The following is a 13,030-nucleotide window of genomic DNA, read 5'->3' as shown; positions in this document are numbered from 1 at the left end:
CGAAAGGCTCAAGACTGAGGAGCCGGTGTGCGGGGAGACCGCCCCTGTCAGGCGCGGAAGGCGGGGCTGGCGCTCCTCGGCAGCGCCGCCCCTCCGCGGGGAGATTTCGAGAGAGATTGGCTGAGGGGCATGTCGTTGTGAAGTGAGGCGGGTCCCTTGCTCATCAGGATAGGTCCTTCGTGACCCATCGGCTATTCTACGGGGTTCCTTCATGAGGGAGGTAGCCAGAGGCTAATGGCTGATTGGTCTCCCGAGAGCATTCTGGGAGAAGCAACCCTGTCCTCTGCTCTGGGCTGTTCCGTTGCATGCTGGGGATTGTAGTTCTCTACCTCAGGAGTGCCAAGTACAGAGAGAAAAGCAGTTGAGTGGCAGCAGAAAACGTCTCCAAGGTTCTAGTGGGCTAAGAGTTCAGGCCTGTCATAAGCTGCTCGCTTCCAGCTCCGAGACTGTGGCTCAGAGGATGACCTCCAAACCATCCTAAATATCTTTGCAGAAGCTTACGAAAAGCTTGGCCTATCACTCAACATCCAAAAAACTAAAGTGCTGCACCAACAAGTACAAAATAACCACTCTGCAGCACCACAAATCCAACTCAGTGGTGTAATGTTGGAAAATGTTGATCACTTCTCCTACCTAGGCAAAACAAAATAAAAAAATCCTTCCAGTAGCACCTTAGAGACCAACTAAGTTTGTCATAGGTATGAGCTTTCGTGTGCATGCACACTTCATATACGGAAAGCTCATACCTATGACAAACCTAGTTGGTCTCTAAGGTGCTACTGGAAGGATTTTTTTATTTTGTTTTTACTGCATCAGACCAACACGGCTACCTACCTGTAACCTACCTAGACCACAAGGGCCAACATTGATGCCAAAATCCAGCATTGCCTGAGCTCTGCAAGTGCGGCTTTCTCCCGATTGAAGTGCAGAGTGTTTGAGGACCGGGACATTTGCAGGGAAACTAAAATGCTTGTTTACAAAGCTATTGTACTACCAACCTTACTATATGCTTGTGAAACAGACCACTTATAAACGCCATCTCCAACTACTCAAAAGATTCCATCAACGGTGTCTCCAAAAAATTTTACACATCCCTTGGGAAGACAGGCGAACTAATATCAGTGTACTGGAAGAAGCAAAGATCACCAGTGTTGAAGCAATGATTCTTCAACATCAACTTTGTTGGACTGGTCATGTTTTGCGGATGCCTGCTGATCGTATTCCAAAGCAACTACTCTATTCCGAACTTAAAAATGGAAAGTGTAATGCTGGTGGTCAACAAAAGAGGTTTAAAGACTGTCTCAAGGCAAATCTTAAAAAATGTAGTATAAACACTGACAACTGGGAAACACTGGCTTGCAAGCACTCCAGTTGGAGAAAAGCCTTTACCAAAGGTGTCCTGGGCTTTGAAGAAACTCGATCTCAGGACACAAGGGAGAAACACGCTTGGCAAATCCACACCGTGATCAACTCCCACCTGGAAACCAATGTCCCCACCGTGGAGGAGCATGTGGATCTAGAATTGGCCTCCACAGTCACTTACAGACCCATTGTTAAAATCGTGTTTATGGAAGACAATCGTACACGGCTACGAGTGATCGCCAAAGAAAAAGATCTTACAATGATATGGCAGGGCGGCCATAAACCACAAGGATAATATTTGTAGTATTGGATCGCACTGCAGGGTTGTCATAAACCCTACTAGACTCTCAGTGCCCCATTTCTCCTGAGCCATGGACATCAACACTCTCATCTCTCTGCAACATGTAAATAAAAACACTGGGCATTTTATTCATGACAGGAAGTGTTGGCAGGTGAGCATTCGCTTGAGGTGACCAATCTGTGTAGCAAATATTGCCCTGCTTGGGGTAAAACCTCAAGTGTACCATATAGATGTATTTGGGCTCCATTCAAAGGCCCCAGTTCCTCCTTAACACCAAATATGTACCTTTTTTGCTCCCCATTTCTTGTCCCTCCAGAGAGCCAGGGCCCCTTTCTCTTCTACATTGGGAAAGAAAACCTAAATTGTGTGTCCATTAAAATAAAAATAAAAATCCTAGAGTTTCAAATATAAATTGTACCGATTTGCAGAGTTTCACACATTATTTTTACAGGCGCCCCACTTCCCGAAATGGCAAGAGGTTTCAGGGGTGCTGCTTTCCTGGGTCCAGCTTCCTCTGGAAGGAGAGATCACTGGGTGCTTATGTGAATTTGCAATGTTTGTATTTACGTACAATTATACAAGATGAGCACAGGAAGAGGCAAACAGCACAGCATTCTTTCCCACAGTAAATTTACTGCCTCACGATCAAATCCCCTGGATCCAGCACTCCCAAGATATAATCGCCCAAATTGCGAGAAGTGAGGTTACAGGGAACCAGGAAGAGGGCCTTCTCGGTAGTGGCGCCCACCCTGTGGAACACCCTCCCTTCAAGGCAATAAGCAACTACAGTATCTTACTTTTAAAAGACATCTGAAGGCAGCCCTGTTTAGGGAAGTTTTTAATGTTTAATGCTGTATTGTGTTTGGGAGCCGCCCAGAGTGGCTGGGAAAACCCAGCCAGATGGGTGGGTTATAAATAATGAATTATTATTGTTGTTTCTTTTCCTTCTGTTTCTCTCTGTGTCTCTCTGCCTCTCTCAAAATGCTTCTGTTGTCCTCTGCATAGGTGATGGATAGGGGTGAAGCAGTCAGAAAAGGCATGTGTAATCTCTTTTGAAATGATTTTCATATTCCCACCATTTCTATTACACTAGAGCCTGCCCTATCATTTGGCCGAGTGAGGCAACTGCTGCGGGTGGGAGTAAAGCAGGGGCAGCGCCTCCAGCTCTTCCTGTCAGTTGGAGGGCAGCTTTGTGTGCCACATGCCCTCCTTTGCACTCACTAAGTTAGCCTGCTGCCTTGGATGCAGTGGAGGATGCTGACCCATTGCCAGAGCTGAAGTCAGATTCAACTGCCAGAATGTATACATGGGAATGGGGTGGGGATCTTACAGGCAGTGCTTTGTTTCTACAATAAAAAAAAAGGTGCCGGTACTCTCTGGGCACAAATTTTCCCCGGGGCCAGGATGGAAAAACAATTACATGTTAAACAAACACATGTTCTACTGAAACTTCATTAAGATCTTGGTACTGTATATAGTTATTACATGGTGCATGATAATTAAATGGCTTGCGGCAATACTATAACTTTTTCAGCGCTCTCAGTACCTGACTGTGCGTGCTTATTTTCACCACAGGGTCATACCGTCCGACATTCTGCTGGGACACAGGCTTCCTCAATGCTGGGAAGTATTTGTGCAGCTTAGAGAAGGAGGCCCGATGCTTTGAGGGGGTCCAAGAGCCATCCTGCCACCTTCCTAAAGCCCTCCCAGCTTTGGAAAGGAGGCAGCAGGGCTCCAGGATCATGTCAGAGCCTCATGCCTTCTTCCCTAAGCCCAGAAAACGTTTGCCCAGCTTAGCTTATGTAGGGAAGGAGGTGCAATGCTCTGACGGGGTCCAAGAGCCCTCCTGTCTCCTCCCCACCCCCCCAAAAAAGGTGGTGGAACTGTGTTCTGGCATGTTCAGCACTGCTTAGAACCTGCTTCAAACATCAAAATGTATTGGGCTGGGTCCGGATATCAATTCTAGCCCATAACACTCTTTTACTAATCCTGGAAATCAGAGAGCAAATTCATCGACATTATGCTCCATAACATTTATAGTTAAATATAAATACTTTACTGCACACACACCAGCACTTGTTGGTTTATTTAATAAAAATTTATATACCACTTTATTGTATTGACGCTTTTAAGGTGCTTACAAGAAATATTAAAATTATCATAAGCAACAGTTAAAAACAATAATTAAAATGAATTAAAAGATTAACAGTAAAATAAATTAAAATACATCAACATCTATTTATCTAGGTAGGCTTGCCTAAACAAAAACACAGATGATGAAATGTTGCCTGTACTATACCTACATAAATCTCAACAGAAAGTGATCTGACCATGACAAGGTGCTGTTGTCAATTTCTCGCACTTTCAGAACACCCTCTTCCTGCCCAGTTGAGAAAAAAGGTCTTGCCCTTCCTCCCAGAAGAGCCCAGAATTAAAATATCCAAAAATTAAAATATCCAAAAACAACCCCAATACAAATGCAGACTGGGAAATAGCTTATTGACAAGAGGGTCTTCAGGTAGGTCCCGAAAAGACAACAGTCCCCCTAATTTTCACAGTGTTTCATTTTCCAGTGATGCACATGCAGCAATGCCATTTCAGGGTTTGGAGGGGGAGATTCCCATCTGAGTTTCAAGCTCTGCCATTTCGGTATATTAACTACTGATTTAAAACAATGCATGTTAAAAGTATTTGTCTTGTTGCTTTTAAATGCCTTCTTTGAAAGCCTCCTGCATAAGAAACAGAGAGATAGGTGCATTTGAGATATAATGATATGAGAGTTGACTTAACATCCTAATTGGCAAACCAGTATTGATCCAGGGTTGTTAAAATTGTCTACCAAATGTCTAACTAGTATTGGTTGAGGTTTAATTTCTGGGTCATGGAGATTGGTGGTTCTGGAATATTTTTGTGTTTGGGTCTTTTAACTAGGGCTTTTTTCCCAGCTCCGGAACGCACTAGCACTCAGTTCTAACACCTCTCAGGTAGGCGCCATTGCCATTCTAAGAGAACAAGGGAGGTGTTCATGGTGAATTCCGGCACCTCTTTTTCTAGAAAAATAGCACTGCTTTCACCCCTTTTGAGAACTGAGAAGTGGTAGAGGCCTTTGACTCTCAGCCTTCCTCAACCTGGTACTCTCCAGATGTCTTGGACTACAACTTCAATCAGCCTCGACCAGCACAACTGCAGAAGGCTGTCTCACACCTGTAGCCATATGCATTTTCCAACTGTTTGGGTTGTGGCTTGCTGTTGTGACACTGTTCTTGATTTCATTTCATTTTCCTTTCCCCCCATTTTACTTTTAATTTGTATACTGCCTTTCTATATTAGTATACACAAGGCTTTTTACTAGGGTTACCAGACTCAATAGAGAACAGGACTTCTGTGCCTTTAATTGCCCTGATCTCTTTTGAGTCTGGAAACCTTAAAGAGAAACCAGCAGACCCTTTGCTTGGAAATTAAACAAAGGGTCTGCTGGTTTCTCTTTAAGGTTTCCAGACTCAAAAGAGAGCAGGGCAATTAAAGGCACAGAAGTCCTGTCCTCTATTGAGTCTGGCAACCCTACTGTTTACAAGCTGAAGGAACAACAAAATATACAACAAAGATCACACACACCTTATATCAATTTTATCTAATACAAAAAAGTCATCATAAAAACATATCTTTAAAATAAACAATTTATATCAAATAAAGTAACATTCAATAATCCATTACATATACAATAACATTATGTATCAGCAAATAATAAACAAAAATTCACTCTCAACAATTACAATAAATAATTACTAAACTATAATCAGTAAAAGTAACAGCAATTCACAATGAATAAAATACCACAATACATACAAAACCTTGCAAAAGAATCAAGTTGAGAAACAAAGGCACACAAATTACAAAGTTATTTTAAAAAAATATTTCTGAACTCTTCTCTCTTCTCAGATGTTTCTGCTTTTCTTAAAGTCACGGTCTGGGAAAGACTGGAGGGTGGGGCAAGGCAGGTGGGAAAAGCCATTGTCTGATGGCCAGCACAATGTCTCTCCCCCCTCATAATTCTTCCTTCGGAAACACCTCCTTTATGAAGGAGACTCCTAGGGCTGGGGCGTCGAGCAAGCCGGGTGGAAAAAGCCCTTGACTGATGGCCAGCACAAAGTTTCTCCCCCCTCATAATTCTTCCTCTGAAAACACCTCCCGTACAAAGACGACTTCTAGGGCTGGGGCGTCGGGCAAGGCAGGTGGAAAAAACCATCGCCTCATGGCCAGCACAGAGTCTTTCCCCCCTCACATTTCTTCCTCTCAGAACAGCTTCCTTATGAAGAATACGCCTAGAGGTGGGGCTTCGGGCAAGGCAGGTGGGAAAAGCCATTGCCCGATTGCCAGCACAAAGTCTTTCTCGCCTCAATGGATGGTGACTTGCTGCCTTTTCCTCTGCTGTTCCTTTCCCTGCTTTTTCTTCCTCTGCTGTTATGCTGTTCAAGCCCCGTAGCAACTCAAACGGCCTTTTCAAAGAGAGATCCAAACTGATCAGGTAATTTGCCAAATATCTGGCCCACTTTGCTGTGATATGGGACCTGGTGACCAGGAAGCTTCTGAAAAGATCTGGATCTCCATCAAGTTCCAGAAGTTTTTGGATTTGGATATCATTCTTAATCTTAGCCAATGCTGGCTCATTGTCATCATAAATCTCCAGTAATGTTTTGCCATCTTCCTCTGTTTCCCTCCATAGCAGATTTCTTCCTTGTCTATCTGCTTCCCTCCTCTGGCTTTCCTCAAGCTTTCTTTGGTATCGGGCTTCATCCAAACATTGCAAAATCCAGCTCAGGCGGCAAGGCCAGCAGTTGGCAAGAACAAGCCAGTCTATCACCTCTCTGATGTCAATTTTTTCCTTATATTTCCAAGGAGCCTCCGATTCCAGCTTGGTGATGGACAAGATGGTCAGGACTGTGTTCACCACCCTCTTCAGTTGTGCAGAGTTCCCTGGAATGTATTCATTATTCATCAGGTGCTTACAAATACTTAACTTTTCGTTACAGCTGGGGTCTTCTAAACCTACTACTGTGATCTTGATGTTGTTTTCTTCACAAGAGTATGCAGCTGGATTCTCATAATCCACCTTCAGAATCTCATTAAACAGCCTTAATTTGTCCTTGGGAGTCATAAGTGGCATGGAGAAGGGCAAGGACACAATTCGGTCTAAGTACATATAGCCATTCGTGCTTTTCTTTTCTTTCTGAATACAATCCACAAGGATGCTTGGATCGGCAGCCAAGATGGAGATAAATGGGGCATCCTTGTTGGAAAGAAGTATGTTTATGGCATCCAGAACATCCACCACTTTGTCCTGAGTGCACCTGTCCAAATTGATGATCTTCAGGACCACCAGGATCTTTCGCTTCTCTATCCATCCCAGGAACTGGAGGAAATTAGCTATGGTTTCCACTTCTTCTTTCACAAAGTTCATGAAGCCCATCTTGGCACTGAGGGTGTCTCTGTCAATTTCTATCTGAAGCTTCTTTTTCAGTGTGTAGTAGAACTTTGTCATTACATGTATGAAAGGAGCGATAAACAGAATAGCCCCTACTAAAGCAGTGGATCCAAAGAGCGACTTTAAATGATCTTCCTTTATCAACATGCTAGCTGCTAGTAAAATAAGAACCAAACCTATTATAACAGGAATGAAGAACTTCGCCCATCCTTTAAAAACCCATTTCTTTCTCTTATTTCTTCTCACAGATTGCCCATCAAGGACCATAAAAGTTGTAAAAAGTGCTTTGTTTTTTCCTTCGATTCCGTCAAGCAGTGCTGTAAGAATGCCAGCCCAGATGTGGTCACATCCCACATACTCCCAGGCATCGAAATGGATGAAGATGTACCGGGTTCCTTTGAGTTCTTCAGAACCAGAAGAAGGGTAACATAGAATCATATGCCAAATGAGTGAAAGCAGGGAATACTTTTTTCCATTTTCCTCTCCCTCCGTGGGCATGTGGTCTGTAAAAGAAAACAGAAGCACACCATTTATATTAATCTGTACCCATTATTACTTAATATTGATTTCTCCTGGCCCCAGTTAATTCCACACTCCTCACATCTTGTCTCCTTATCTGGGCTTTCTTTTCTCATGGGAATTGGTGGTACTTACTTTCAATTTCATCTAAGAGTCTTCTTTTGTTTCTTCCCCATGGTGCGTAAAATCCCACTGTCACTGGCGGGTCAATCTCTTGTAGAGTCTTTGCTAGGGCTTTGCAGTAAAGGGCTTGGTGGGTTTCAACTGTGCAATCACAATCCATTTTGCAGGAAAGAAAGCAAAAAGTTACCGTATTATTTTTAAAAATCCAGGTGGATAGTAGCTGCAGTTGGCACCTCCTATTGTAACCACAGGCATGAAATAAAGAGGCATGCCACAGAAGAAGTTAAAGGCAGGCTTGGGTGACAAGGGTTTTGCCTTTCAGCAAGCCCAAATTGTTGCACCCACATGAATGACAAGATTCTGAGAAGTGTGCTGCAGTAGCACAGGCTCAAACCATGTTGGCAAGAGGCAATCCCACCTCATACAACGCCTACCCATCCAATGCACTGAAGCTCAGTGACTAAACCCAAACTGAGTAGTTTTCTACACCCTCTGACTGACCCAAATGACCATGCTGTGGACACCAGTAAGCACTGTGAGATGCACGTCAGGTGGAACCATAACCAATGTGGGCCCTTAGATGGCCTAACATAAGGCCGGAAAGCTCCAGATGTCAAGTCCACCATGGCCTGTATATCCTTGCTGCCCAAACCCAAAGTGCCAGCAGTAGATGCAGCAACAGTGCAAAAGGATTGTGCGCCAAACCAGGTTACATCCATCCCCAGCCATGTCAAGGCAAGATTTTTAACAGCCCCAAACTGCTATTTAATGAGGAGCTTCTCATCATGTTGATGAAACAGTGGATTTGCAGGAGGCAGAAGACTGACTTAATGTCACACTTACCCATGAAACAACAACTGGGCAACAACAGTGAACCACGTTGATTGTGCTATCAAAGCAAAAGTAGCAATCTGAACAAAGGTGATCAGAGATCACCTGCCCCTTATGCTGGGACCACTGCTGAATGAGCTGGGGGTTGAACCTTCAGGGGCCATGGGGAAGATGTAGCACTGACTGGCTTAAGCATGGAACTAAAGCACCCTGACTACAGCCTCATCCCACCACTGCTGTCACAGGTGATTTGTCTTTCCTGCACAAGGCTTCCTCAGAGGCGCACGTACCATAAAGATCTGAAGAAGCCAGGAGGGAGGTGGGATGGGCTTAAATAGCCCCCTGCTCTGCTTAGCTCACTCTGTGCCAACATGCAATAGCACAGTAGTTTGTGGGTAAAGGCATGTCATGGCCCATTCCTTTGTGGCCAGTGAGCCACAAAGGCCCACTGCTACCAGAACCCTGCGGACCGAGCGGCTGAGAGGGGAAAGTGCAGAATACTGATTTAGTAATAATGATGCACCTTCATGGTCTCTCATCAGTGCTTGGTGCTCTGGATCATTCATCTTTGTGGCAAAGCGTCTCAACTTCAGCAGCTGCTCAACTCTGTCAAAAAAGAAATACATAGAATAAATACATTTTTGGGCAGGACACTAGCTTAAAAGAAGGGTAAGTGGTGGTGGGCCGTACTGCTTAAATCACACTAGGATGCTGGCAGTTCCCACCATACCTAGATGTCTTCCCATTCATCTCCAGGCTCAGTTAAAAGGTGCTGGTTAAAGCTAGGATACTTAAGCATTATCTGTACAGCTCAGTGGGTAAGAGCATGGTGCCAAGCTAGCAGGCTTGATCCCTGTACGGGACAGCTACATATTCCTGCTATTGCAGGGGGTTGGACTAGATGATCCTCAAGGTCCCTTCCAACTCTACAATTCTACGATTCTATTATCTCTTTGGCATTTATGATCCTGACTGCCCCCTGTGGGTCAGTGGGTGAGGTGCAGCTGGGAACAAGTAGCACCCTGGTAATGCAGCACCCAGATCAGCCATTCCTAATCTGTGTCCTTCCAGATGTTTTGTAGTACAACTCCCTTTAGCCACAGACAAGATGCTCATGCTGGATAGAAATCCTTGGATATGGTCTGAAGATCCACGAGGCTAAAGCCAAGCTAGACAACGTAGGAATTCTCATGGCTTGGGACTGTGCTGTATTCCCTGATCCATAACATTTATGCATGTGCATAAATCATCTCTAGATAAGTAAGCTAATCCCACCCTCTCTTCTTTTTTTGCCTTTAAAAAGAATGCACCTTACCTGGAAAAAAACCAACACGAGCATGGACTTGTTTGGATCCTTCAGCTGAAGGCTTGCCACAGATTTAGTGGAGCATGAATAACCCCAGACACTGACTCTTGGCTCTGAATCTCGCAGGCTATATATTAAATGGGATGTGGCTAACCGTGACACAATATGAGCAAGGGCTTTCAACATAATGAAAGGAAACTCGGATTACACCAGCTTGCTTGGTTAGAAGTTTGCTTGGCTGTAGTTTCACAGAAAGTAAACAATTATCAGTTCATAAAAAGCCAGTAATTTATTGTTGTCACCATAGGTCTTAATAAAAGTAACCACCACACACAAATGAAAGAGATTTCATAGGATAGTTCATGTAACATTAGTAATATCTTGGGAAGGTGTAGCTTTTCTTCGCACAAGCAAAATAAGCTACTTTTTCAGTAATCACCCTATTATTTGTGGGAAAATCAAGGTATTTGTTTCTTTATTTGCCCAGTGGCAGACCAATGAGAAAGTGACTTGGGGACTTGGATTTTGGTTGCTTGAAAACAGAATAGAAAATGAGGCTTATGTTCAACCTCTTCAAACCTACAAATACAGCACCTCTGAGCAGAGGGAACCTTCCTCAACAGACTACTGCAATGTGCTGTTTGTGGGGCTACCTTTTGAAGACTGTTTGGAAACTGCTGTTAGTGCAGCTAGATTGCTGCTAACTAGCACCTTGCACTGAGAAACTGTTGCCCCCTTGTTCAAGAACTGCACTGGTTTCCCCGAGTGCAGTTCAGAGCTGATGTTTCCCTTCAAAGCTCTACATGGCTTGGGAACCGCCTTGTAGGAATGTCTTCCCCTCGTACTAAACTGCCCTTGTCTTGTGATCCTCTTTGGAGGCCTTCCTCCAGGTGTCCTCACCAACTGAAGGAGGGGTCTGACTCTGACCACAATGGAGAAGAACTAATATGTGGGTGCCACCCCATTTATTGAACACTTTCTCATCTTTGGAGTGTGGCATGAAGGACTCTTGACTTTTAATACAGTACTCAGTTCGGTCTCTGGTTTATACAGCTGCTATTGATTATTCTATTAGCATTTTGTTAATATGTTATTAGTGAATAGGAATTTCACCCTGAATTAGGAGAGTCACTCATCACTTGAATTGACAGGAAGCAGGTGCATGAGTTTATTGCTCATACTAAAATGAAGGAACAAGCTATTGCGCAGCTAACCACACTAGAGGTAGTGATCTTGGCAGCCAGGGAAAGGAACAAATGCATTGTTTTTGTCCTTTATAACTGGTAATCCTTCCTCCTTAGCATTTTCCTCGAGGTGGGGATATGAGTCTTTTCCAAGGAACTCTTAGGTCTGAAAAGATGACACTGACCTCATGAGTTCTACTCTGTCCTCTAAGGAAAGGGTCTGTTTTATTGGCTAAGTGTTAATGATATAATGAGTCAAATTTCACTCATGAAGACTTGGCACAATAATGAAATTCCAATGCTGAGAATGTGTGTGTAAGAATTCCCAGCAGAGCTGTTTAGAGTGGTAAACCGGCTGGTCCAGATTGGTGTGGTATCATTAACAGTCAATAGCCTGCTGGGAGAGACCGGTGAATCACTTTCAGGGTAAAATACCTAAACCCATGCTGAACTTGATGCCACAATGGGTTCAGGTTTATTGAAAGTCTCTGGAGCATCAGGGAATTACAGGTGTGAGCAGGATCCTTGCACAGTGAGGCCGTAGCTACCACATTGAAGAGACAGTGGGGTCTTCCTAGCATCCAGAGGTTTTTGAGAACTACTGTCCACTCTCTAATATTCCTTTCCTCAGCAAGTTGATCAAGAGGATGGTGGCTGCCCAGCCGCAGGTATGCCTGTAGGAAGTTGATTATCTAGCTCCATCCCAGTCTGGTTTCAGACCTGGTTCTGGCAGCAAATCAGTCTTGGTCACTCTGACTGATGACCTCTCTTGGGAGAGAGAGAGAAAGGGAATGCAACCCTGAAGGCACTGTACTGCAATGGTTTCATACCTACCTGCAGGGTCAGTACCAGGAACTAGTACTAGGCGATTGTTGCTTGGCTCCATGGTTTTTGGACTGTGGGGTCCCGCCAGGGTCCATTCTGTCTCCTTGCAATTTAATATCTATATGAAACCATTGGGAGCAGTTGTCTGGGGATTTGGAGTGTGGTGTCAACTGTATGCTGAAGGCAGGCAGCTCTTATCTCCCCATTCCATCAGAAGAAGGCAGGGATGAACTGGATGGGAGCCAGTAAAATGAGGCTGAATCCTGATGAGACGGAAGAGATTTGGGTGAATGGTTCTCCTATCCAGGAACTAGGTACACATCCTGCTCTGCAAAGGATTACACTTCCTTGAAGGGCCAGGTTTGTAAATTGTCTCAGGAGCCCTTAAAGCTAGGAGTGGTTTACATAGAAGTCTTAAAGATTGTCATGAACTGGCTGGATGCAGAGGAGTGGTGAGAGGCACCAGCTGGGGAACGCCCAAGTGAACCCCCAAAGGAAGAAGGCTCAGAGCTTGGGGCGGGGTGACGATTAGAGCGAGAAGAGGGAGCAGGCTGGAAGGAGTACCTGTTGGAACCTGGAGAGGTAACAGGATTTAGTGAGCAGGAAGAGTCTGTGGCAGAGAGCAGTTCTGAAGCAGAGGCTGGAGAGAAGAAGGGACCAAGAGGCAGAGATGAATCAGACTGGGGAAGGAGCAAGGGGGCCTCCCCCCTTGCTGCAACCAGCTCCCCTCCTCCCTGGTCTCCCAAAACCAGAAGAGGTATGAAGAGGGAGGAGCAAAGGCAGACAAGGTGTCAGAGTCTCAGATTGCTTGGGAAGGACCTGAGGGAGCAGGAGACTTACCGTAATTGAGCTGTGGGAAGGCGGTGATCGTCAGCCCTCACAACTGCCTCATTGGGGCAAGATTTACTGGGAAGAATTGCTGTACTCACTGGGCCTGGCCTCCTGAGCTGTTTTGTTTCTTTGAATAAAGAGAGTTAGCTTCACTGACACTGTGTGAGTTAATTGCTGAACTGCTCCTGACAACCACTCTGAGAAGTATCAATAAAATATATGTAATAAAACCATTGAACTAAGCTCCAAGAGAATAAAAAAAAATT

The 13,030-nt window shown here is 44.5% G+C and overlaps 1 protein-coding gene across 1 annotated transcript; it reads right to left on the bottom strand.

The window, feature by feature from the left end:
* Window positions 1–5,326: 5,326 nt before the first annotated feature.
* Window positions 5,327–10,026, bottom strand: LOC118087252 (NTPase KAP family P-loop domain-containing protein 1-like). The gene is made up of 4 exons (XM_035119723.3): window positions 9,934–10,026; window positions 9,142–9,224; window positions 7,800–7,928; window positions 5,327–7,648 (listed from the first exon to the last, which is right to left on the bottom strand). Exons 2-4 carry the CDS (start codon window positions 9,182–9,184, stop codon window positions 5,562–5,564), a joined length of 2,259 nt encoding a protein of 752 aa, XP_034975614.3. The 5' UTR covers window positions 9,185–9,224; window positions 9,934–10,026; the 3' UTR covers window positions 5,327–5,561.
* Between the last annotated feature and the right edge of the window lie 3,004 nt (window positions 10,027–13,030).

This window comes from Zootoca vivipara, chromosome 6 (assembly GCF_965207765.1).
Source record: "Zootoca vivipara chromosome 6, rZooViv2.hap1.1, whole genome shotgun sequence".
Lineage (NCBI taxonomy): Eukaryota > Metazoa > Chordata > Lepidosauria > Squamata > Lacertidae > Zootoca > Zootoca vivipara.
This window is presented reverse-complemented; position numbering and strand designations above follow the sequence as displayed.